At 60.6% G+C, this 25,757-nt stretch overlaps 1 protein-coding gene across 1 annotated transcript in view; it reads left to right on the top strand.

The window, feature by feature from the left end:
• The first annotated feature begins 214 nt into the window (after positions 1-214).
• Positions 215-25,757, top strand: part of PPP1R9B (protein phosphatase 1 regulatory subunit 9B) — an 84,328-nt gene continuing 58,785 nt past the window's right edge. Inside the window, exons 1-2 of the mRNA XM_039516266.1 lie at positions 215-2,003; positions 24,465-24,597. Of these exons, the coding sequence (XP_039372200.1) occupies positions 639-2,003; positions 24,465-24,597 (1,498 nt within the window). The 5' untranslated portion in view covers positions 215-638. The remainder of the gene's footprint in view (positions 2,004-24,464; positions 24,598-25,757) is intronic.

Raw genomic sequence — 25,757 nt, forward strand, 5'->3', positions numbered from 1 at the left:
GACAGGCAGCACCAGAGGGGGCTGAGTCGAGTTACGGAGTTTGTCGCTGTTTTTAATAAGTCGATGGCAGAGCTGGGGGGGGGGCTTTCGTTGTCCCGGCCCCCTCCTACTGGGGTGATTAGCTCAGTGGCTTAGGGGTTTTGCAGGGGACGCATGGCCCTGTTGCTTCCTTTAGGCGGGGAAGAAGAGAAGGGCCTGTGGGATCCCTCTAAGACCCAGAGGGAGCCTAGGCCGGGGCGGTAGGCTGTGCTGATTGCAGAAGAGCTGGAGCCTTCGGTCTCCATCACCAGCCATTCAGGCGCAGAAAGAGCGAGGGAGGAAGAAGAGGAGGAGGAGAAGGGGCGAGGGGCGGGGGAGGGAATCCGATCCCCCCCGGCTGGCAATGGCCTGAGCCGATCCCTTAGGAGATCCAGCGCCCCTGCTCTGCCTGCCAAGCTGTGGACCGACCAGCCCTGCCTCCTCGCCACCCTGCTCCCCTTTCGCCTGCACAATGCCAGCTGTGCGGCGTAGCCCCTGCCTACACTAGGGGGATGTGAGCCGGCGGGCAGGGAGAGCCATTGTGGGGAAGAGGAGCCAGCCAGAGGAGGCCCAGCCAGGCGATGAGGTGTGGGCGACCGGAGAAGGCTCCTCGCTGAACCATGATGAAGACGGAGCCCCACACCGCCAGCCCTGGCAACAGCAGCAGCGGCAGCCTGCGAAGCGCCTCTCCCCACAGGAACGCCTACGAAGCGGGGATCCAGGCCCTCCGAGCCACAAAGGATGCCCTTGGGGCCGCCGAGAGCGAGGAAGCCAAGAAGGCCAGGAACAAGAAGTATGGCTCCAACGTGCACCGGATCAAGAACATGTTCCTGCAGATGGGGACCGCCCCGCCGGGCGAGGGCACCTGCGACCTGGCCAAGGTGAAGGAGAAGCCCGTCCGGCTCTCCTTGCCCAGGGCCAGCAGCCTGAACGAGAACGTGGACCACAGCGCGCTGCTGAAGCTGGGGACCAGCGTGTCGGAGAGGGTGAGCCGCTTCGACTCCAAGCCCGACAAGCCGGTCTCCAAGCTCCAGGAGACCCGCAAGATCTTCGAGCGGAGCCTTCAGGAGAAGGAGACCACCAACAAGCTCCTGCTGAGGAAGGAGAGGGCCGGCTTCCAGGACAGGAAGCTGGACGTGGTGGTGAGGTTCAACGGCAGCACGGAGTCCCTGGACAAGCTGGACACGGAGGCCGTGTCGCCCACCGTCAGCCAGCTCAGCGCCGTCTTCGAGAAGGCCGACCTGAGGAACAACCTGCACAAAACCCCCAGCAAAGTCGGGCCCCTCAACTCCAAGATCGTCAGCAAGAGGTCCCGGGTCTTCCTCCAGGGCCCAGAAGGGGGCAAGGCGGAAGCCAGGGTGGGCGACGGGCCGGCTCTCCAACTGAGAGCCAGGCAGCTTGAGGGCGACAAGGCCCAAGCCAAACCGGTCGCGCCCAGGCCGGGCGAGAAGGACGCCATGGGCCCACGGGCCCAGAGCGTCCAGGAGGTGCGGAAGATCAAGCCGGTGGAGGTGGAGGAGAGCGGCGATTCGGAGCAGGAGTTCGAGGCCGCCGAGCAGGCGGAGGAGACGGCGGCCGAGCAGGACAAGAGCAAGAGCTTCGCGTCTGGGCCCGAGAGGGCCGAGGTGATCCAGGCCGAGGTGACGGTGCATGCGGCCTTGGAGAACGGCGGCCTGGCTGCGGAGAAACCCGGGCAGGCCCCGGAAGTGGACGCCTACCCCGAGGAGGAGGGCAAGGCCGAGGGGCAGGAGGAGGCCGACCTGGGCGATGAGTCCAAGAAGGAGGACTTCTCGGAGGCCGACCTGGTGGACATCAGTGCGTACAGCGGGCTGGGGGAGGACTCGGGGGGGAGCGGGCTGGACGAGGACGAGGAGGCCGACGGGCTGTACGAGCCCGAGTCGAGCTGCGTGGAGATCCCCGGGCTGTCGGAGGAGGAGGAGCTGGCTCCCAGCCGCAAGATCCAGTTCAGCACGGCTCCCATCCAGGTAGGCCGCCGGGCGTCCCCGCGCCTCGCCAGGGTGGGGATAACGGGCCGGGCGCGCCAGCCAATGGAGCCGCCTCGGCGCCCGCGGGGAGGTGCGAACAATTCTAGGCGGGGGTGTCATTCCCACCCTGGGGCACGTGGCGAGGAAGTGTCAGAGCTGGGATCAGAACCCAGCAGTCCCCATGCACCGCCTCCCTCCCCTGCCACCTGGTAGCTCCCTGCCTGGGGATTTTTCCAGACTGTGATGCCGTCGCCCCCAGGTAGCATTGGTCCAGCTGGGGTGGGATGCCATTTATATCAGACTCGCAGGGTGCCATGCTATCTGTGCCAACGTGATGTCTGTGCGCCGGCACCCGTGAAATGCAGCCACTGCTGGGGTGGCTGGACAGCATCCGTCCAGTACACACTAGTGCGGGGCTGGGGGTGGGCGAAAATATTGATCAGGTGCAGCAGATCCAACTCCTCGCTGGGGTGAGAAGTGCCAAGGGGCTATCAAGGGCTAGGCAGGACCGTGGGGCAGGGTGTGGGTCCCCCCCCAACCCTGGTTTGGTGGAGAAAGCAGAACCCGCCTTCCTCTTCCGCTGGCCGAGCGCAGACTGGTTTCAGACACCACCTGCCCACCCGGAGCCCAAAGCCAAGCCAGGCCTGAGCAGCTGCCGAGGCTGCTGGATTCTCTGCAGGCCGGATGAGGCTGCCCCCCTGGTATTGTGGGCAGGTCTGTGGCATGGGGCGGGCGGGTTGCTGGCTCGAGAAGGGGTCTCAGCGGTGTGAGGCAGGAGAACATCCTGGATATCTCTGGGTACGGGGCCCTCTGAGTCTGTTGTGTATCCCAGGAGCCTGGCTTCTCTCAGGGATGGACAGCCTCAGGATAAGGATGAGATCATGAAGCTGGCGAGGAGGGTGAAGGGAGGATACCAGCTGTCTGATCCTACCTCAGGGGAGGTCTTTCCATTGGCATCTGGGTTTGCCCCCCCCCACGCTGCTCCTCTGCCCCTTTGGGGGCCTGCGAGAAGAGGCCACAATCACCCCAGATTCCTCTCTGGAGTTACACCAGGGGTAGCATTTGGCCCAGTGTCTGCGATTTGGGAATGGGAGCCAGGAGGGCTCGCTTGGCATGGATGGATGTGGGTGCATATCGGCCGGCGCCCTGGTCCAGTGCCCTCGCCACTGCGGTGCGTAACCGACCCTCTGCACCCACCCTAGATCCAGGGGATGGGAGCCCTGCCGTTGGTGGATCCCCCAGGAATAGGTGCATTATCACAGCAGCCACTCCCAGGCCCCCAGCTATGGTTGCGCAGCTGATGAAGTGGTCGGGGGTGACTTTCTCTGCAGACCCGTTGGCCTGGGGTGCGCCTGCTCCCCCACCCAACCCCTTGCTCCTGGAGTGAGCTGGGGATCAGTGCGCGGCTGGCGCGTGAGCCATTCCAGGCTGGGTCTGACTCTGAGGATCTGGGAATCGGGCCGCGAGAGACTTGCTGGCAGGAGCTGGGCAGTGCTGTTATCCATAGGCAGCCCCATGGGTTGGTGCGCCTGGCGGGGGAGGTAAGGCTGCGGGGCAGAGGGACCTTTCGCTAAAGGAGAGGGTTGGGTGTCAGGAGAATCAGGTTCCATGCCCAGCTCTGCCATTGACTCGCTGGGCGATCTTGGGTGAGTCACTCCTGTCTCCGTGCCTCAGTTTCCCTACTTGCAGAGCACAGGCCGTCTGGCTGACCGGGCCCCCTGCAGGGTTGGAGGCTGGGCTTGTTAACATTTGGGTGGCAGGTGCCAGAGCAGGACTCATTGCTGTCATCCTGGGGGCGTGTGGCCATAGCAGGAGAGTGGGAGATTTGCCCAGTTGGAGGAATAAACTAGGAAGCACATTAAGACTTTGCTCGTGTGGTGCGCCGTGGCCGGGAGAAGAACTGGATGCAGATGAGCCCTGCTGGGTTTCCTTAGTGGCCTGTCGGGGTAGGAGGCGGGGAGCGTACGGCTGCTGGGCTGAGTAGCGGTGGGTTGTCTTGGCCTTGTGGGCGGTGATTCTGAATTGTGACCCTCTTCTCCTGTGATGAGTGTCCCGGGGTGGACTGGGCTCTTCTCCCATCGCTGGCCTTACGGGACAGCGATCTCTGTAAAACCCCTTCTCCCAGTGCGGAGCTGCCGGAGCATCGCGAATGAAGGCCCTGACTGAGATCAGGGCCCCGTTGCGCCAGGCGCTGGGCATACAGAGTCGGAGTCCTTGCCCTCAAGAGCTCGCCATCTAAACAGACCGGCCAAAGGGAAACAGACTTGCCCAAGGGTCACCCAGTAAGTCTGTGGCAAAGCCAGGTCTCCTGGGCCCCAGTCCAGTGCTCTGTCCTCTGCACAGGACTGCCTGTCGCTCCACTGGCCTACAGCTGCCTCTCATCCATTGTTTGGCAGGTCTCCGCATGGGCTCTCTTGGGAGGAAGGGCCAGCCATGTCCCTGAGCTAACTGGCAGTGGTGCAGTACGTACTCCTCTTCCCCTGTGGGGGGGGACTGCGGGGGGCTGGGGGGTCCCCAGAGGAGAAGGAGCTCCAAGGCAGAGCTGTACCGTGAAGGGGTGTGGGGGCGGGGAAAGCGCGGCAGGGTGCCCAGCATCAGGACTCTGCTGATCTCTGGACTGTCATGCCCCCCCCCCCCCGTGCCCGGGTGCAGCAGAAGTGAGAAAGAGGAAGTCTCACCCCCGCGAGATGTGCCGGCTTTATCGTCACAGCCTCTGAGCAAGCGGGACCGGCCCTCCTGTAGATTCACCCCGAGCCGGACGGCAGGGGAGAGCCTGGGATGGGGAGAAGAGGGGGGGAGGGGCGACTGTGCCAGCGATCTGGGGCAGACACATACATGGTGCCTGGGGTGGGGGGGACACACAGATGGCGGGAGATGCCTGGGTGGCCTGGCAAAGGGACGCAGAGGGCCACTGCTGTCAGCTGGCAGGGAAGTTACCATGGCCCATATCCCCACGCGGGGACCATGGCGGAGCAGGCAGGGCCCAGACGGGCTCCTGATTGTAGATGGACCCAGGAGCCGCCTGTGCCGGCTGACCCGGGGCAGAGGAGCAAACGGGTGTTGGACTCAGTCTGAGAGGCGGTAGCCGGGCCACCAGCCATTCAGAGCTGTCACCGGGGCTGGCAGGGAGGACATCAGTGCCACCGGGGGCCAGCCAAAGCCGGGAAGCTGCGGCACACCACCTTCCTGCCACATTGCTAATGATCCCTGTGCCGGGGCATGGCCGGGGGCTTGTGATGCCGTGAAGCGGAGTGGCGATGCCCAGGGGGGATGAGGAACTCCCGGGGGCCGGGCCGCTATTTCTGGGCATTCGCGACTTGCTCGCACTTGTATTCCCCTTGACTGGAGGAGCAGCAATTGCTTTGTCTCTGAGTTCGGTTATTTATAGAGCCGCGTCCCCGATTCCGTTGCTGAGTCAGTTGGATCACTTCTCTCTGCACCTGGGGCGTGCCGGGGCCGGGTCACTGGCGGGCTGCGTTTGAGGAACGGGTCGAAGAGGCCCGCTCCTCCCCGGACGCCGAAGCAGCCGGGGGGTTCGGAGGAGTGCACCATGGAGGGTGCTGGGATCCTGTGACCATCTAGCCACTGGTGTCACCGCTAGAGCCCCTGGGGAAAACCTGGCCCTTTAGGGGCCTCAACGGGCATGGGGCCCTTTGGAAAATCAGTCCCCGGTTGTGGTGCAGAGCCCTTGGAAACGAGGCCCGAGGGCTGTGATTGCGGGGAGGGGCCCAGTGCTGTATTTTAAAGCCTGTTGAAATTGTACCGCACAGGCAGCAGAGGGAGCTTAGGAGCGCCGGGCAGGTATTATTGTAGGGCCTGCCTAAACGGTTAGCTGGTGTGTTTGTTTTCTCGTTGGTGTGGGGGGAGTGGCGCATTTCGAATCGGGAGGGCGTCCTTCAGCCAATCTGGAGGGAGGATGAATTCCGGGCCTGGATTCCCTCTCACGCTGGGAGCTGGGCTAGGCTGGACTTTCTGCCGTAGCAACACGCCTCTAAAATGCTCTCCCCTGCCAGGCCCCCCAGGTGGCTGGGACCCCCTAATGTATGGGCAAGCCCCCCATGGGGAATGGGAGTGAGGGGATGCATCTCCCTCCTGTCATTCCCAGACCTTCTCGCGCCGGGTAGTCCCTCCCCGCCGACTGATTCTTTATGTTATCACACCAGGGGCGTCATATGTGGACACAGCACCCTCGCCTCTGATCACAGAGTCCAGCACCATAACTCCCCTTCATCCCAATGAGGGAGATCAGGACCCGGCTGGAAACATACAATCCAGTGGAGTTGCTATTCTGTATATTACGGTACTTCTAGAGGCCCCGTTGTGCTAGGCTCTGTACATACCGTTCCTGCCTCAAGGAGCTTGTCAATCTAACCAGGCCAGCCCAAGGATGGGTGGGAGGAGAAACAGAGGCACAGACAGAGGAAATGTCTGGCCCAAGTTAGTGGCAGAGACGAGTGCTAATCCCACCTGCCCTCTGGTCTTTGCCCATGGCACAGTGAGAACGTACCAAGGCCCCAGCCGGCTGGCCCTGCGGCGTCTGGCTTTCGCTGCTGCTGTTACCCACGATAGCGAGCTAGATGGTAAAGCTGGAGCCCGCCGGGGCTACGATCGCGCCTTCGCTTGTGGCGAAGAAGCTCTGCCAGCCGCCAGCCCTGCAGTCCCCCACTCAAGGACTGAGCCCCCTGGCTGGGTGTGCTCCCCTCCTGCTAACGGGAGCCCCTGCCTTGGGGGCGAGAGGGCAGAGAGAATCCGGCTGCCGCTCCGATCGCGCCGCAGAATCCGCACGTCGCCGAGGGAGGAGCTTGTCTGCTTTCTGAGCATGGCCCCGTTGTAAAACAAGCCTGGGGAAGCAGGCCCTCCCCTCCTGGAGCATGGGTTCCACGCACCCCAACCTCCGCTCCCAGAGAGCAGCGTCGAATGGGGCAGGCTGTATGGAAATGCAGCGGCCGCCATCTTGGCCAACACGGAGGTTTGAACTGGGCACCTCCAGAGCTAGCTGCAGGAGAGGCGTTAGCTGGTCCCTAGCTGCTGCTGTGCCACTCTTATATCTGTGGAGCGGCACAGCGGGGCACCTGTAATAGTCACTGACCAGCAGCATGTGGGCCACAGAGCGGGGGGGGGGGGCTGTTCCTCTACTGTGCCCCCCGCCCAAGAGGACTGGATGTGAGACGAGCCCTCTGCAGGTGACTGATGTTGCATTGCTCAGTCGTTACATGGATGGGCTGTTTGAGCTTGTTTGGGCCGAGTGGGGAGAAGGCGAGGGCTTGTCGGGCATGTTCCGAGCTGGTGGAATGCTCCGATCAGCTGGCACGGCGTGGTTTTCTCTTTGCCACACGCAATGCCCCAGGGAGCTTCATTCCAAACAGCTTCCTCCCCAGACAACCCAAATACCTAGAATACCTACCGTGAAGGGAGCAGCAGGAGCCGAGGCGATGGGACGATCTGCTCCGTGTGCACAGAAGCTGCCTGCAAGGAGAGAATTGGCAGTGCCCCTTGGTACTCTGCACAGAGCCTCCTGCCGCAAGTCCTGGCCCCCGCCCCGCAGCAGAAGGCAGCGTGTGCTCAGACGTGGAGAGGGGCTGCTGAGCAGGGAGGGCTGCTCAGCAAACATGTGGGGGTGCAGTTGACAGGGGGTGGGGCTTTTGGCTAGAGCGCAGACAGCTGGGAGGGCTGGGCTTGGGTCCAGTTTCTGCCTGGGAAGGGAACTGGGCTGGGGCGCAGAGGCGGATACGCCGTCGGGTTCGGAATCGGGAATCGGTGCATTCGAAAGGCCAGGAGCATCGTCATAAATAACAGCCTTTTCCATCCACGCATCTTCAAGCCCCTCACAGAGGAGGCAGACATCCACCTTATTGATGGGGAAACTGAGGCAGGGAGGTGCTCAACCCATTTGCCCAAAGTCACCAGAGAGGCAGGGTTAAAACTCTGTTATGCACCCCCACCAGTCATCGCAGTCGCTCAGCCGTCATCATCTTGGCAAATCCCAAAGGGATGCGGCTTCCTTGCCCCTATCGATCTCTGGCAAGGTGATTGTAGACGCTGGTTATGTCTGTAATGTTCCTGGGGTCTCCTGCAGGGGGCCCCCTTTGACGGCGGTGGGGAATTGGTGCTGGCGCCGAGTGGGGTGATCAGTCGTCCTGGGTCGCAGCCTAGCCACTGGGCACGGGGTAGCTCAGGCCTCCTGGCTGAGGGCTGGGCCAGTGAGAAGTTGGGGGGTCGGGGGTCCAGCCTGAGGGTTAAACCAGTAAATAGTCAGGGGTCCAGGTGAGGGGTGATCCTGTTGCTGGGTTGTCAAGGAAACGGGAAGTCGCAGCCTCGCCTCCCGGCAACACAACAGGCCTGATGTCTCATCTCCCTGGGCTGCTTCCTGCCAGCGTCCGGTTGGGTTGCTGGGGCCTGGTTCCCCGTCTCCGCTCCGAACGGCTCCCCCTGCGCTCCCTCTCTGGATCCCTCAGCTGCAGCTGGCCTGTCCTCCAAGCTGGCTAAGGAGCGTCCTCACCCGCGGCAGCTGGTCGTGGGCTCCGTGGGTGGCTCGGCTCCCTGCAAGGGACGTCTGGCTCCTTCCCTGCTCTGGCCCCAGCCCTTATCCCTCCTGCCCTGTCCCCACAGGAACTGGGGGAAGGGACAGGGCGAACTGGGTCCAACAGGGTGAATAACCCCTTCTATGCCGGAATGAGGCCGCCCTGCCTCGGCGCAACGTCCATCGCGAGCAGCTGTGTCTCACCACCAAAGCCTTTGGCACCCACGTGATGGCCAGTGCAGCGGCGTTCCTTGGGGCACACGCTTTGGGGTTCGTTGGTCTTCCATCCCCAGAAAACCGCCCAACCCGAACCAGCGCTGATGGAGGTGGCTTCACATGTCCTCATTCCTGATCTCCTCCTGCCACGTGATCTGGAGCCGCTGACGGAAATGACGAGCACCGAGCCGGTGCGCCTCCGCTTTCCTCCGCGCCTGCCTCGTGCTTCCGCACGGCAGAGCTGATATAACCCTAGTTCCAGGGATCTGCAGCTTCACAGCAAGCCTGAGGTCATGACGGCCCTGCAGCGGCTGCACAAGGGCCCAAAACACAGCAGCATGCGCCACTTCCTACGATGTCTTGTTGGCCGATCTCGGGCAAGCGGCAGCATGTATTGGTCTGGTTATTAACCCAGAGAAAACGAAGTCCCTGGCCGTTACCGTCCAACAGCCTCCAGCTCTGTATTAACCCATCCGGACGGGACATGGACCGAGCGGCTGCTGTCAGATATTTGGGCAACATCCCAGAGCGTGCTTGTCAACTAGGCCTCAATGCATCCCTTTGTGTCACGCACAGTCAACCTGTGGAACTCCTTGCCTGAGGAGGTTGTGAAGGCTGGGACTATAACAGGGTTTAAAAGAGAACTGGATAAATTCATGGAGATTAAGTCCTTTCATAGCTATTAGCCAGGATGGGTAAGGAATGGTGTCCCTCGCCTCTGTTTGTCAGAGGGTGGAGATGAAGGCAAGAGAGAGATCACTTGATCATTGCCTGTTAGGTTCACTCCCTCTGGGGCACCTGGCATTGGCCACTGTCGATAGGCAGGATACTGGGCTGGATGGACCTTTGGTCTGACCCGGTCTGGCTGTTCTTATGCCCTTCGTTGCCTTGGAAGCGCTGCGGGGGGCTGGGGAGATCATTTCTCGGTGTCTGCAGCTGGTGCAGCTCCGCCTGCAGAGGGTAGTGGGCTGAGATCTGCACAAAGGCCTCGGGGCGTAGGGCCCCCGGCTGCCATTGAATTTTGGTGGGATTTGGATGCTGACGTCCCTTCGGCGCCTTTGAAAATCGCAGCCAAGGTTCTAGTCCCTCCTGTGGCCCTGATCCTCTCGAGCTCCCCCAGGAGGCTGGGCAGCGCTGGTCTCGCCATTTGATGCAGGAGAAACTGAGATGCCGAGGCCCGCCCGGATTGTTCGAGGTATCTCGGTGTTGCGACGCCTAACTGATTTAGGAGCCCAAGTCCCATTTTCCGAAGGGATTTAGGCACCCGTGCGCCAAACACCCATTGCAACTTGAGGGGATTTAGGCTTCCAAGTGCCTGAATCCCATTTGAAAATGAAACTCGGGCTCCTAAATCAGTTGGGTGTTGGGACACTGAACGCAGCAATACCTCCCCGCCTAGAAAACAGTCTAGGGGACTTGCCCAAGGTCGCCCAGGAAGCCTGTGGCAGAGGAGGGAGCTGAATGCTGGTTTCCCAAGTCCCGAGCTAGTGCCCTAACCGCCGGGCAGTCCTTTCGCTCGGCGGATGAATGCTCAGGGAGTTAACTCTCTGGCCGTCCTCTCCAGCTGCGCGAATGCAGCCAGCCAGCCAGCCGGGTGGAAGGGCTGGCGTTACGGCCGTTGTGTTGGTCGCTACATACGCTGGGTATCACAGGGCTTTGCTGTATAGCCCACGACACTGATCCCTAATACTCTTCCGTCCGGAGGGGTTAGCCGAGTGGTGTTATCCCTTCTCCCCCTAGCCCCTTATGGCTGTAATCCTCTCTCCGGGAGCGGGAGATGCTTTATCTGAGAGCCCGGCTGGGGTGGCCCCTGCTGCCTCTTGATGAGCCATCTGCTCCGCCTGCGTTCCCAGCCAGCTGAAGGTGGGGGGCCTGGAGGACCCCGAGGGGGGAATGTGGACTGTTCCCCGGGCCGGTGCAGCCTTTGCCCTGGCGTGGGGAGCATTAGAAGACGCCCTCAGACAGGAGGGCTGCTGCCCCCCTTGCTCTGCAGAGCTGACCCTGGCAGCTGCCCGGTCCCTTAGCCTAAAGCCGCGCTGAACGGAAAGGAGGGGGTGGTTAGCCGTGCAGGCTCCAGGCCTGCGGGTCTTGCTTACGGGGGTGCTGCAGAGGCAGCCGGGCCAGCACCGCTTCAGCGGGCACGGAAGAGGAAGTCGCCCGCCTGATGGTGGGGCTGCTCTATCCCTCCTTAGCAGCGGGGCCGGCAGGACTGCAAGCTTGGCCTGGCTGCCCTTTCGTCATGGTGGAGGTGGCCGGGCAAGGGAAGGGGCTGCAATGTGATGCCCTCCCAGCTCCAGCTCCAGTCTGGAGCCAAAGGGGAACTGAGCCCCCTGTTCTCCCTCCATTGAAGCCCTGATGAGTTCGGGGGGGCATAGCCCATTGGGAGCCCTTAGGGGCCTCACGAGTGGAAACATGGTGGCAGATCCTCCACTGGTGCCATTGGGCGGCCTTGGTGCCTGGCCAAGTTGCACGTCAGCTGAGGATCTCGCTGTTGTGTGGGTGGGGCAGGATGACCTCAGGGCTCCGGCAGGGATGGGAGTGTGTGTGTGTCGGGGGGGAGCAGTGAGGTGAGTCTGTATGACCCCCACCGGGAGAGAGCCAGCTGCGTCATGGTGCCCAGGGCCGCCCAGAGGATTCAGGGGGCTTGGGTCAAAGCCGGGGAGCTGCGGCGCTTGTATTCACCCGGGGCCGTCTGGGTCTTCGGCGGCATTTCGGCGGCGGGGGGTGCTTCAGTCGCTCCGCGTCTTTGGCAGCACCGAAGGGCCCCCCGCCGCCGAAATGCCGCCGAAGACCCAGACCGCCGCCGGGCCAGGGCTTGCGGGGCCCCTGTGGGGCCCGGGGCCTGGGGCAAATTGCCCCACTTGTCCCCCCCCCCGGGCCCTGATGGTGCCAGGTAGTTCAGCTCACCCCCAAACAGGGACATCTGCTACCCCCTCCCCTGGCGCTGTTAGCTTCCCGCTTCAGGGGTGCCTCTCTGATCTCCCGAAGGACAGCAGATGCCCCATGCAGAAGCTGCCCCATGATGAGAGTTAATGGGACCTGGGATTTCCTGTATTAGACGAACATACAGGCCCAGCTCCAGTGAGTGTCTTTGCTTTTTTCTTCCAGCTTTGAACAGCTGGTGGGATCAATGCCTCTCCTCCGGCCTATTGTCTGGGGGGAGGGTGTTATTGGCCTATAAATCCTCCTTCCCTCCCTTTTCTCCCTGGTTGTGTGTGTGAGCACGTGTGTCCGGCTCAGCTCATCTGTTCCGTGTGGGGCCTCCTTAGAATAAAGCGAGACAGGGACGGTTGGGGGGATTGGGTGAAGGTCTCCAAAGAGGTCTATCGACTATAACGAGCCTTTCCATTGTACAAACACACGGCCAGCCGCAGGCGGCGGGACCAAGTTCTGCGCTGACGCAAAATCTTCGAAAGCCTTGATAAAATAAGCAACTTCCTGCAGAGCAAAGCAGTTTTCTAGCCTGGCTGGGTGACCTTGGGAAGCCCAGGTTTCTGACAGGCACAGAGATCAAGGGCTCCCACTCTGGCAAAAATGCATGCAGGGTAAGACATGCATGGGGCCAGGATCGTGCATGGGATTTGCCAGCTGGAAAAGATCATCCCTGGGCTATACAAGTCGAAAGGGCCGTGCATGCAGTGTGCATGTTGCAAAGATCATGCGTGGAATGTGTCCCGGGCTGGGTATGATCCTTGCGTTTATCTGCACATGAGTAATCCTTGCATCACCCGTACCCGATTCTTGTGCTTCTGCCTCTCTGGGCGGCTGCTGTCTGGGCTGAGCACGATGCCTGTTCCCCGCCCCGCCCCCCCCCTATTCTGCACACTCCCCCAGCTCTGGCACCGGCTGCACAAAAACGAAAGAGAAAATGTACTCCCCATGGTCTCCTCCGTTTGTTGCGGGTTTCCCTGGTGACTGCCTGGAAACTGACCAGCACAAGGGCTACAAGAAAAGCTGGACCCCTTCCTTCATCTAGCATGAAAGAAGTGTCTCCTCCCCCCCGCCCACAAGCCTCCAGGGCTTTGCGGCTTCAGGCTACAACTGGTCTTGAGGTGTGAGTGTAGCGGAGCAGCATGGACTGGCAAAGACACCCTTGCCACGGGCTGTTAGCTTGCCAGGCAGACCTCTGCCGTAGTCAATTTTGTGCCCCTCATTCCAGCTCTTGAAGGAGATGGGCAGATCTCAGCTTCTTCACGCTGGGCCTTACGTATGGAGCTGCCAGTTCTTGCGATTTGATCATGAGTCTGGTGATTTGGGGGAGGGAGCCGCGTGTTTGTAATTCCCCAGCTCCTGGATTCATGTGATTACACGAGAGCCTCCCCTTTCGTTTAAAAATGAGCCTCCCTTTTCGTTTACACGGCCATGTCTACACTACAGTCAGTGCCTCGCTGCGGCTATGCCTCTGTAGCACCATAGTGTAGACGCTTCCTGCATTGATGGAAGAGATGTTTACATCAGTGTGGGTAATCCCACTTCCCCAAGCAGCGGTAGCTAGGGCCGCGGACCAATTCTTCCATCAACCTAGCCGCATCTACACCTTGGGTTACCTCATCTTAGCGACACCGCCTCGAGGTGTGAATTTTTCACACTGAGCTAACTTGCTCTATATTTCAAGTGTGGACCCGGCCACATAATTAGTTTGCAGCAAACTGGGGTATGAATTTACCCCGCACTTGCCTGCCATGGTCTAACTGTCCATGTGGACCCTCCTGACGTGCATTAACAGTCGTTAATGCGCTTTGATCTAGTCCTCTTTGAAACGGGACTAATCAAAGCACATTAACCAGCTATTAATGCCCATCAGCTGGATTTACACGGTCCGTCAGTCCACCGTAGGCTAGTGCAAGGTAGATTCACGCCCCAGCTTGCTGTGAATTGATGGGTCGTGTAGACCTATTAGCGTAACCTGTGGGTCAATGGGTGATACTGGGCCCCGCCTCAGTGCCTGATCTGCAGAGAATCTGAGTCTGTTACAGCCCAGGCTAGGGGGTGCTAGTACTTTAGGTCAAGCTGCAGGAGCTCTGGCTTTTAGTCCTTCTTGATACCTGGGGACCTTGGTGGTTGCTGAGAGGGCTTGAAAATGTGAGCCCTGAAGGCCTGAAAGGCGGAAGGTGGACAAAAGGAACCTAAAATGCATCGGATTTGCCTTAAAAACAGGAGACTTTTTTTAATCTCATGATTTTGGGGGGCTGGGGTCTGACTCGTGATTTTTAATGCTTGAGCTTGGCAGCGCAGAACTCATACAGCTCCTCGAGGGCGCTAGGCTCGCCGCAGTCGCGTCCCTGCTGCAGAGGGTTGAGCACTCTGAGCGGAGGAGGAGAGCCCACAGGTCGGTATTTATTGTTTGTATCACTGCTGCGACTCGGAGCCCAGGACCCTGCTGTACAAACAGAACAATTCCATGTGATCTAGTGCCCGGGCAGTCCAGCCCTGCAGTGGGTTTTCGGGACAGGGTGGCATGGTTGTGACCAGGGACGGCTCCAGGCACCAGCGCACCAAGTTGGTCGCTGTGAGGGCGGCAGTCAGGCTGCCTTCGGCGGCATGCCTGCAGGAGGTCCACCCGTCCCGCGGCTTCGGCGGCAATTCGGCGGCAGGTACACCAAAGGCGCGGGACCAGCGGACCTCCCGCAGGCGTGCTACCGAATCTGCGTTACCAGCGGACCTCCCGCAGGCGTGCTGCCGAATCCGCGTTACCAGCGGACCTCCCGCAGGCGTGCTGCCGAATCCGTGTTACCAGTGGACCTCCCGCAGGCGTGCTGCCGAATCTGCGTTACCAGTGGACCTCCCGCAGGCGTGCTGCCGAATCTGCGTTACCAGTGGACCTCCCGCAGGCGTGCTGCCGAATCCGCGTTACCAGCGGACCTCCCGCAGGCGTGCTACCGAATCTGCGTTACCAGTGGACCTCCCGCAGGCGTGCTGCCGAATCTGCGTTACCAGCGGACCTCCCGCAGGCGTGCTGCCGAATCTGCGTTACCAGCAGTCCTCCCGCAGGCATGCTGCCGAATCCGTGTTACCAGCGGACCTCCCGCAGGCATGCTGCCAAATCCACGTTACCAGCGGACCTCCCGCAGGCATGCTACCGAATCCACGTTACCAGCAGTCCTCCCGCAGGCATGCCGCCGAATCCGTGTTACCAGCGGCCCTCCCGCAGGCATGCTGCCGAATCCACGTTACCAGCGGACCTCCCGCAGGCATGCTGCCGAATCCGCGTTACCAGCGGACCTCCCGCAGGCATGCTGCCGAATCCACGTTACCAGCGGACCTCCCGCAGGCATGCTGCCGAATCCACGTTACCAGCGGACCTCCCGCAGGCATGCTGCCGAATCCACGTTACCAGCGGACCTCCCGCAGGCATGCTGCCGAATCCGTGTTACCAGCGGACCTCCCGCAGGCATGCTGCCGAATCCGTGTTACCAGCGGACCTCCCGCAGGCATGCTGCCGAATCCTCGTTACCAGCGGACCTCCCGCAGGCATGCTGCCGAATCCGCGTTACCAGCAGACCTCCCGCAGGCATGCTGCCGAATCCACATTACCAGCGGACCTCCCGCAGGCGTGCTGCCGAATCCGCGTTACCAGCGGACCTCCCGCAGGCGTGCTGCCGAATCCGCGTTACCAGCGGACCTCCCGCAGGCGTGCTGCTGAATCTGCGTTACCAGCAGTCCTCCCGCAGGCATGCTGCCGAATCCGTGTTACCAGCGGACCTCCCGCAGGCATGCTGCCAAATCCACGTTACCAGCGGACCTCCCGCAGGCATGCTACCGAATCCACGTTACCAGCAGTCCTCCCGCAGGCATGCCGCCGAATCCGTGTTACCAGCGGCCCTCCCGCAGGCATGCTGCCGAATCCACGTTACCAGCGGACCTCCCGCAGGCATGCTGCCGAATCCGCGTTACCAGCGGACCTCCCGCAGGCATGCTACCGAATCCATGTTACCAGCAGACCTCCCGCAGGCATGCTGCCAAATCCACGTTACCAGCGGACCTCCCGCAGGCATGCTACCGAATCCACGTTACCAGCAGTCCTCCCGCAGGCATGCCGCCGAATCCGTGTTACCAGCGGCCCTCCCGCAGGCATGCTGCCGAATCCACGTTACCAGCGGACCTCCCGCAGGCATGCTGCCGAATCCGCGTTACCAGCGGACCTCCCGCAGGCATGCTGCCGAATCCGCGTTACCAGCGGACCTCCCGCAGGCATGCTGCCGAATCCGCGTTACCAGCGGACCTCCCGCAGGCATGCTGCCGAATCCGCGTTACCAGCGGACCTCCCGCAGGCGTGCTGCCGAATCTGTGTTACCAGCGGTCCTCCCGCAGGCAAGTCGCCGAATCCGTGTTACCAGCGGTCCTCCCACTGGCATGCCACCAAATCCATGTTACCAGAGGATCTCCCGCAGGCATGCTGCAGAATCCGCGTTACCAGCAGACCTCCTGCAGGCATGCTACTGAATCCATGTTACCAGCGGACCTCCCGCAGGCGTGCTGCCGAATCCATGTTACCAGCGGACCTCCCGCAGGCATGCTACTGAATCCGTGTTACCAGCGGAACTCCCGCAGGCGTGCTGCCGAATCCGTGTTACCAGCGGACCTCCCACAGGCATGCTGCCGAATCTGTGTTACCAGCGGAACTCCCGCAGGCATGCTGCCGAATCCGTGTTACCAGCGGACCTCCCGCAGGCATGCTGCCGAATCCGTGTTACCAGCGGACCTCCCGCAGGCATGCTGCCGAATCCGTGTTACCAGCGGACCTCCCGCAGGCATGCTGCCGAATCCACGTTACCAGCGGACCTCCCGCAGGCGTGCTGCCGAATCCGCGTTACCAGCGGTCCTCCCGCAGGCATGCTGCCGAATTCTCCGGGCATGCTGCAGAATCCGCGTTACCAGCAGACCTCCTGCAGGCATGCTACTGAATCCATGTTACCAGCGGACCTCCCGCAGGCGTGCTGCCGAATCCGTGTTACCAGCGGAACTCCCGCAGGCGTGCTGCCGAATCCGTGTTACCAGCGGACCTCCCGCAGGCATGCTGCCGAATCCGTGTTACCAGCGGACCTCCCACAGGCATGCTGCCGAATCTGTGTTACCAGCGGAACTCCCGCAGGCATGCTGCCGAATCCGTGTTACCAGCGGACCTCCCGCAGGCGTGCTGCCGAATCCGTGTTACCAGCGGACCTCCCGCAGGCGTGCTGCCGAATCCGTGTTACCAGCGGACCTCCCGCAGGCGTGCCGCCGAAAGCCGCCTGCCTGCCGTGCTTGGGGTGGCAAAATACATAGAGCTGCCTCTGGCTGTGACTGTATCTGGGAAGGAGGTCCCAGGCATAGGGGACTAATAGGGCCGAGAGTGGAGGAAGGACAAGTAGGGAGCATTTGGCCGAGCTGTTTGGGCAGAGGAGAGGGCAGCGAGGGACCCCTGGATTTCTTCCAAGAGAAGCCACCAGATATGGAGTGTGGGGGTTGGGTTTTGCACAGAGCGTTGTAGCCTTAGGCCCTGCAAGGTACCAGGGCTCCGGCCGGCATCCAGAGAACCTCATCACTAGGGCCCTACCAAATGCACGGCCGTGAAAAACGCGGCACGGACGGTGAAATCCGGTCTCCCGCCGTGAAATCTGGTTTTGTGCGCTTTTACCCTGTACTGGACAGATTTCACAGGGGAGACCAGCCTTTCTCAAACTGGGGGTCCCAACCCAAAAGAGAGGCACAGGGCGGGTCGCAAGGTTTGTAAGGGGCTTGTGGTATTGCCACCCTTACTTCTGCGCTGCCATCAGAGCTGGGCGGCCGGAGAGTGGCGTCTGCTGGCCCAAGGTCCAGCTCTGCAGGCAGCAGCGCAGAAGTAAGGGTGGCAATGCCATATCATGCCCTCCTTCTTTCTGCACGGCTGCTGGTGGTGGCTTTGCCTTCAGAGCTGGGCTCCCGGCCAGCAGCCGCCGCTTTCCAACTGCCCAGCTCTGAAGGCAGCGCTGCTGCCAGCAGCAGCGCCAAAGTACGAGTGGCAATTCCGCGACCCCCCTGCAATAACCTTGCCCCACCCCAACCTCCTTTTGGGTCGGGACCCCCACAGTGACAACACTGTGAAATTTCAGGTGGAAATAGCTGAAATAATGAAATGGATGATTTTTAAAATGCCATGACTGTGAAATGGACCAAAAGGGACCGTGAATTTGCTAGGGCCCTGCTCCTCACTCACAGTGCTTTAACCCCGGTCCCTAGTCCTGGATGCTCTTCTGCAGAGGAACCCTCTTTCCCCTGTCAGCAGCACCGTGCAGATGCTCCCTGTCCATCGGCCAGGAGACCTACTCACCCCCTCCGTGCCGCCTTCCCCATCCTGCAGCCGCATGCGCCCATTGCGCCGTCAGGCCGAGGCCTTCGCCTGCCAAAGCCCTGCGGATAAAGGTCTCTCTGTGCTCTGAGCGTGGAGCTTCTCCGGGTCCTGGCAGCCAGTGAGAGAGAAGGGAATCCGAGCGCTCTCGCCTCTGAGCGGACGTTGCGGGGTTGCTCTCTATGGATTCGCCGGTTGGAATCCACAGCTGCAGAGCTGGGGTTGTGAATGCAGCGAGGGAAGGGAACAAATGGAGGTTCTGAGGCTCTGCTCTGCCTGTTTAATCACAGGTCGCAGGGAGCTGGGCTCGCCTCCTGGATGATGCACTAGGTACCAGCAGACATGTGTGTGTATGTGCCCAGGCCCGCGCAAACACGTGTGTACAGGCACGAGCATGTGTGTGTGTGTGCACGGGAGAGTACACGCCCGTGCGTGTGCACCCACGTTTCTATATGTGCACAAGTGTACGCATACTACACACATACTCGTGTGCATGGGCCTGCCCATTTGTGTGCACGCCCACTCACACGTGCACCAATACACACATACTTGCGTGCAACACGGTGTTGTTTGCGACTGCCTCACACGACCGTCTCAGAAATAAACGAGGGGAACTTAGCCTAAATGAACCTACTATACGTTGCAGAAGTGCACAACTGGTTGGAAAATCGTACTGGGAGGGTAGTTCTCAATGGGTCACCGTCAAGCTGGAGGGGCATATTGGAGGGCTTTGTCCTGAGTCTGGTTCTAGTCAATATCTTCATACATGATTTGAATACTGGCTTACGAGAGCGCACACACAAAGTTTGCGGATGATACCAAGCTGGGAGGGGGATGCAAGCGCTTTGGAGGACAGGATTAGAATTCAAAATGAGCCTGACAAACTGGAGAAATGGACTGAAATAAAGAGGATGCAATCCAGTAAGGACAAATGCAAAGTCCTGCAGGAACGATCAGTGGCACAGATACACAGTGGGAAGTGACTGCCTAGGAACAAGCAGTGCCGGAAAGGATCTGAGATTACAGCAGACCACAAATGAAATATGAGTCAATAGTGTAATATTGTTTCCAAAAAAGCAAACATCATCCCCGGGGCGTATTAGCAGGAACGTCGTAAGCAAGCCACAGGCAGGAATTCTTCCATTCTCCTCAGCACTGATAAGGCCTCAGCTGGGGTAGTTGTATCCAGGTGTGGGCACCGCACTTCAGGAAAGAGGTGGACACATTGGAGGAAGTCCAGAGGAGAGCAACAAAAATGATTAAAGGCCTAGAAAATACGACTGACTCGAAAAGACTGAAACAAACTGTGCGCGCTGGAAAAGAGAAGACTGAGGGGGGACGTGAGAGTGATTTTCAAGTACGCAAAAGATTGTTATAAAGAGAAGATTTATAAATTGTTCTGCTTAACCTCTCAGGACGGGACAAGAAGCAATGGGCTTAAACTGCAGCAAGGGAGGTTTAGGTTGGACATTAGGAAAAACTTCCTGTCAGGGTGGTGAAGCACTGGAATAAATTGCCTAGGGCAGTTCTGGAAGTCCCTTCCAGTCCTATGTTTCTCTGATTCTATGCACACGCACATTTCGGTATGTGTACACGCGTGCACACCGATGAAGGGTCATGCCCGAGGTAGACTCCATTGCTAGATCTCTTCCGGGGGGGCGGGGGCTGCACCCAGAGTCCATTCCAGGTGGGCACAGAGATCCAGCTCCGGTTCTTCCTGGGGGATAGGCAGCCTAATAGAAACGGCTGCTTTTCTGACCCCAGTCTGCGCTCCCTGCTGGACACACGCATGGGGAAATCCTGGCCTGAATGCGTGTGCTTTCCTCAGATGGCTGCCAGGCACGACTCCCCTGCGTGCGCTGTACCAGGAGCACTCAGAGAGCCGCTAACTCCCTAGCTGCCAAGCATGGGAATGCTTGGCAGCTTGTGTGTGGGCTGGGCGGCTGGTACAGCTCGGTTTGATTCTCACATCCTCAGGATAGGGAGGGTCTGCAGTGCTCGGGGATCTTCCCATGGTGGGAGACGGGGCCTGGCGGGTGGCAGGTCTCCTGCACTCGTCAGGGCATTGGTGGTCCTGCTCTGTTCGGGTTACTTGGGAGAGTAACACGGAGCAAGCCTTGAGCCCCACTAGGAGCCAGGTCGGGGCCTGCGTTGTGCCTCCACAGGCTGGGGTCCTGCTCTCGTTCATTAGCTAATTGGGGCGGGGGGAGGGGCGGGAAGCTGTTGATTCTTCTCCTCCTGGCTTTGGACCGGGCTGTCCAGGGTGCTCGTCTGGGGCTGGTTCTGGGCTGGGCTCCGTTGAGCCAGGAGATGTAACAGCGGCGTCTGACCCTGCGTAGTTAACCCCCCCCCCGCGTCGCGCCGTTCCCCAGCGCTCCCTCTTCCTGGAGCTGCAGACTCCTCCCCCACTCAGGACTAGGCTCCGACGCCAACTGGTGTCATATCAGCCGCCAGATGGTCCCGACTTCTAGTCACTAGTGAGCCGGGCCGGGTACGAACCTGCGGCCTCTGACAAACCCTGCGACTCCCTGCCAGAGACCCCCTGACCTACTTCCTGGCTTTCCTCCTCCATGGGGAACGGCCAGGCCTGCTGCTCTCCGGAGAGGAGCAGCCCCCCTGCGGGGCAGGGTTGTCCTCCTGCCAGAGGTGCCCTGCCAGGGCCATGCCCAGGGGAAGGAGCCAGGTACCAGGCAGAGAGCAGGAAATCCCCAGGCCAGGGGAAGAGGCCCATGCGCTGGGATTGGAAAGAGAGTTTTCTGGATGAGTAAATAGCAGGCCATGGATCTGCCTGCCTCAGCTTTTTCTCTGTCTAGCTCGCTAATCCCAAGTGTGCACATCTCTCTGTCGAGCCCCACGCCCCACAGCTGCCCCCAGCCCCGCCTGCCCTGCGCAGCTCCCGGCACTCCCGCCCCCTCCAGCAGCCGGCAGCTCCCAGGGGCGCTGGGTCTCACGGTGGCGGGCGCCGCACTCTCCCCACCCCTCTCGTCTCTCACGCTCGCTCCAGCCTGTAATCGAGCCCCGCAGGCTGTCGCAGGAGAAACGAAGCGTGAAAACTCTTCCCCCGTGAAGCCCGGGACGGTGCTAATTAATCTGCCAGCGCGGCCGTCCGCCTGTCACCGTCCGGGCCTCCCCAGCACGCACGTCCCCTGCAAAGCCTGGGGACGACATGCCTGCTCGGTGTGTCCCCCGCCATCCTTCTAGCTCCGCTCGGGCTGCGTGGGGTCCCCTCCAGGAGGAGGGATCCACCCCGTAACCTGACCCCCAGATCTAACTTCAAGGAAAGGTTCCATTTTCAGCTCCTCCATCCCTTCCTCCTGCCCTGTCAGCATCTTCCGCTTGACTCCACTCCAGCTTGGCTCCTCCACGGCCTCTGCCCACTCCCACGCCAGCCATCCACACACAACCCTGGGCAGGGACCTCCTCTGGGTGCCATGGCTGAGAACCGGTCAGCTTGCCGGGGAGACAGGACCTCAAGTCAAACATGCTGGGGGTTGTAGTAATTCAGGGATAGCCGCTTGAAACTGACCCACTGGGTGGGTGCTCCCTGGCACCCTAATCTCAGAGAGAGCCCTGGCATGGGTACCCTACTCTGGGTGTCACTTAGGAGTCTTTTAGCTCAGGCTGGCTTGGGCAATGTTCTGGGTACCTTTGGCACCACGAGTGTGGAGGATACTTGTCAGGAAAGTTCTCCATGCAGCCAGGCTGCATCAGGAGACACACGGACAGAGAGTGCCTCACCCAGGGGACTCGGGGTGCGCCACCCGGCAGGGTCCTGGCCTAACGCTGGGTTCTAGTCCCACCTCTATCGCTGACCAGCTCAGCCGCTTTGGAGAAATCACTTCCCTTCTGTCTTGTCCGTTTAGAGTCTCAGCGCTCCTCCAGGGCAGCTTTTTACTTGGAGGATAGGGCTTCACTGCAAAGCCAAGGTGGGTTTGGAATTTGGCTTCGCTAACTTGGATTAAAATAGCAGTGTAGACCCGGCAACCTGGGTTAGCCGCTCAGGGGGGATCTGATCTGTGTGTGCGTACAGCTCCTAGCACGGTGAGGATCTGATCTCTGTGTACAACTCCTAACATGTTGGGGATCGGATCTCTGTTTGCGTACAGCTCCTAGCATGGTGAGGATCTGATCTCTGTGTGCGTACAGCTCCTAGCACAGTAGGGATCTGATCTGTGTGTGCATACAGCTCCTAGCATAGTGGGAATCTGATCTCTGTGTGCGTACAGCTCCTAGCACAGTGGGGATCTGATCTCAGTGTGCATACAGCTAGCATGGTGTGGATCTGATCTGTGTGTGTGTACAGCTCCTAGCACGGTGGGGATCTGATCTGTGTGTGTGTACAGCTCCTAGCATGGTGGGGATCTGAGCTGTGTGTGCGTACAGCTCCTAGCACGGTGGGGATCTGAGCTCAGTGTGTGTACAGCTCCAGGCATGGTGGGCATCTGGTCTCCATCAGGCTCTCTAGGTGCTACTGTAAGTTAAGTAATAATTTTTTTAGTTCATCAGCCACTTGCCGAGGTGACGCTTGCGAAAGGGCCTCTGCCTTCCAAGCTGGCACCGTTGCTAGAGTCAGCGAGGGCCGGGCCGGCCGTGGGTGCTGCTGGCATCCGGGAATGGACTTGAAGCTGGCAGGAGAATGGCAGAGGCAATGCCAAGGCAGCTAATGGAAATCTTTCAGGCCTTATTAGCCCCGAGTCGTGCCAGAGGAGGGGGTGGGGGCTGGGAATTACTAGGAGCCCGGAGGAGGAGATAAACGTTTACTTCGGAGCCGTTCCAGCCAAACCCCCTACTCCAGGTCTTCTCCACAGAACGGGATCAGGGCCCATAGGCAAGCTGGGGTGGGACTAGCAGGTGGGATTCCCACCTCCCTATATGACGGTTCCCTCTAGGGCCAGGTGCTGTGGAGACGGAAGATTGGGGGCGGATTGGGGGTGGATTTAGCCCCTTGGTCCTTAATGGAAGGACTCGGTGCACGTCTCCAGGTGCTTGGACCCCCCGACACCGGTAGAAATGCCTGGACAGGTGGGTGGAGGCTTGATTTCTACCTGCTCAGGCTAGTGGGCCGCTGGAGCGCCAGGGTGTCTGTGCTAAAGGGGGTGAGGGGTTCCATCTGCACATGGGCACGGGCCTCTCTGGTCTCCCCTCAGCTGTTTGCTCCCCTACCTGGGGGGACCCAGAGCCTGCTGGGATGGACGCCAGGCGAGGCCCCTGCTGTGGGTGAAGGAGCCAGGGCCCTTGCTTGGCGCAGGCAGGGCCTGCGAGCGAAAGGCCCGGGGAGTACGGCAGCTCGGCGCGGCCCCACGTTGCAACCTGATCCGCCTGCTGGCATTGCCGACAAAAACCCAGCTGCCCCCTCAACAGCCAATCAGCCGCTGCCCTGGCCTGTCGCGCCCCGTGGGCACACAGGCGCCCTGCATGCTCATTCATACGCACCACCACCCCTGGGCGGCATGGGACTGGCAGGCTCCCGGTGCCGGGGGGCGGGAGGGGACAGGCAGCCGTGTGCCCCCAGGGACCCAGCAGGAGGCACACCCCCGTTACCGCCGGGCGATCCCATTCCCATTGTAATTACAGCCGTGGGGCCGGTGGCTTTCCGGGAGGAGAATACCTTGTCATTTATTCATGATTACACGGGTTCTTGGTAACCGGAGCCTCGGAGCATGCGAAGGGCAGCTCGCAGCGGGGAGCTCGGTCGCTGTGAATGCAGCCGAGCCCCGGGGCTTTGAGTCCGGCGCATTCTGGGCGCCCCAGCAGCATGTGGGTTGCTCTGAGGCAGGGTGGTCCGGTGGGGAGGAACCGGGACACCTGGGTTCTATTCCAGGCCTTGCTCTTGGGCAAGTCATTTCAGCCCAGGTCCTCCACTGTATCCAGGCGCCTAACTCCCCTTGATTTCCAGGGTGCCAATGGGCATTAGGAGCCTGAATAGCTTTGAGGACCCAGGCCGTCTCTCAGTGGCACTGTTCCCCCTTTGTCGCCCTTGTGCAGTTAGCTTGTAAGCTCCTGGCAGCAGAGACGACGGGGCCTGGCTCTCAGCAGGGCCCTGCAGGTGCTCTGGCAATGGACACACTCGTCGGAGATCCTCACAGAACCCCGTCCTTACGGGCGGGGCGCCGAGAAGTGGGGGGATCAGCCTGGGGCCACACAGGGATTCGGGAGCTAACCCCACAGCCCAAGGCCCAGCCACCCCTAGGTTGCCCCGGTGGCACATCCGGCCTTGTAACTGGGGGGAGCCCTTCACCTCTGCAGGGCGATGAGGCCCTGGGGCCGTGGGGCACCCCAGCTTGGGAGCAGGGGCCACAGGCTTAGCTGCTGTAGGGCTGTATGGGAAGAGGGAGCCATCCCCTCGCCTGCCAGTGGGGGTGCCGGGTCCCCCCTCCTCCCCGGCTCCCCCTAACGCCCCCCCCTCGGCTCCCCGCAGGTGTTCAGCACCTATTCCAACGAGGACTACGACCGCCGGAACGAGGATGTGGACCCCATGGCTGCCTCGGCCGAGTACGAGCTGGAGAAGCGGGTGGAGAGGTTAGACCTCTTCCCGGTGGAGCTGGAGAAAGGTGAGGAAGGAAGAGGCTGGCGCTGCCCGGGCTGCGGGGGGGGCTCTCCCTGCTGGCACTGGGGAGGCTAAGGGCCGGATACTCAGTGACCCTGTCCCTGGGCTTGGGGCTAGGGTGGGGGGAGAGGTCGAGGGGGCCCGGGGCGTCCCGTGGGTGCAGAGAATAGCCGCAGTGGGGAGCGAGTAGGTGGGGAGCCCTTCCACCGGCCGGGGTCTCAGGGCTGTTTCTGACCCAGTTCAGGCCGGAGCCGCATTGAAAGGGCCTGGGCGTGAGCCTTCCGCCGCTCCATCTGACCTGGGGCACACCCGGGCCTCTGCTTCCCGTTTGCCTGCACACTCAACCCACATCCACTTGCACACTCATCCCCCTACATGCACACTTGTTCCCCTATCCTCACACACCCAGACACTTGCACATCATCCCTCACACACTCATCCCCCACATGCACATCCACTTGTACACTCATATACACACTCCCCCATGGACTCGCACACTCATACACACACTTCCCCGGGCACTGACACACAAACACTCCCCCACGAAGCTGCACACTTACACACATTCCACCCTGAACTTGAACACTCTCACACACACACACTGCCCCGTGCACTTGCACACTCATCCACACACTCCACCCTGTACTCGCACATTCATCCACACACTTGCACACTCATCTATCCACCTACTCACTGATTCATCTCCTGCACAGTTGCACACACAGCCTCACACACTCATCCCACATACACTCAGACCCATCCCCTTGTGCACACGTGCACACTCAGCCTCCCTGCACTCACCCCCTCATCCCCACCCCTTCACCCCTCCCACGCACACAAAACTGCTCACTCGTTCGCAGTTCTCACGTGTTCACCTCACACACTTGTTCCCTTCATGCACCCAAAGTATTCAGGGACTCAGAGACAGCCTCCATCCCATCCTCGTGCACACTCATTGCTCTCTCAAACACACACAGACCCCAACACACCAATTCACACACATCTGGACACACACATTCTTGCACACCAGTTCACACCCACCCTTACATGCACATGGCTGCGTGCACACACAGAGCATTCACACATACACACCTCCTTGCACACTAATTCAGACACAAACATCTGTACACACAAATACAGATACCCCCCTGTGCTGCACACCAA

Source organism: Mauremys reevesii, linkage group 27, assembly GCF_016161935.1.
Source record: "Mauremys reevesii isolate NIE-2019 linkage group 27, ASM1616193v1, whole genome shotgun sequence".
Lineage (NCBI taxonomy): Eukaryota > Metazoa > Chordata > Testudines > Geoemydidae > Mauremys > Mauremys reevesii.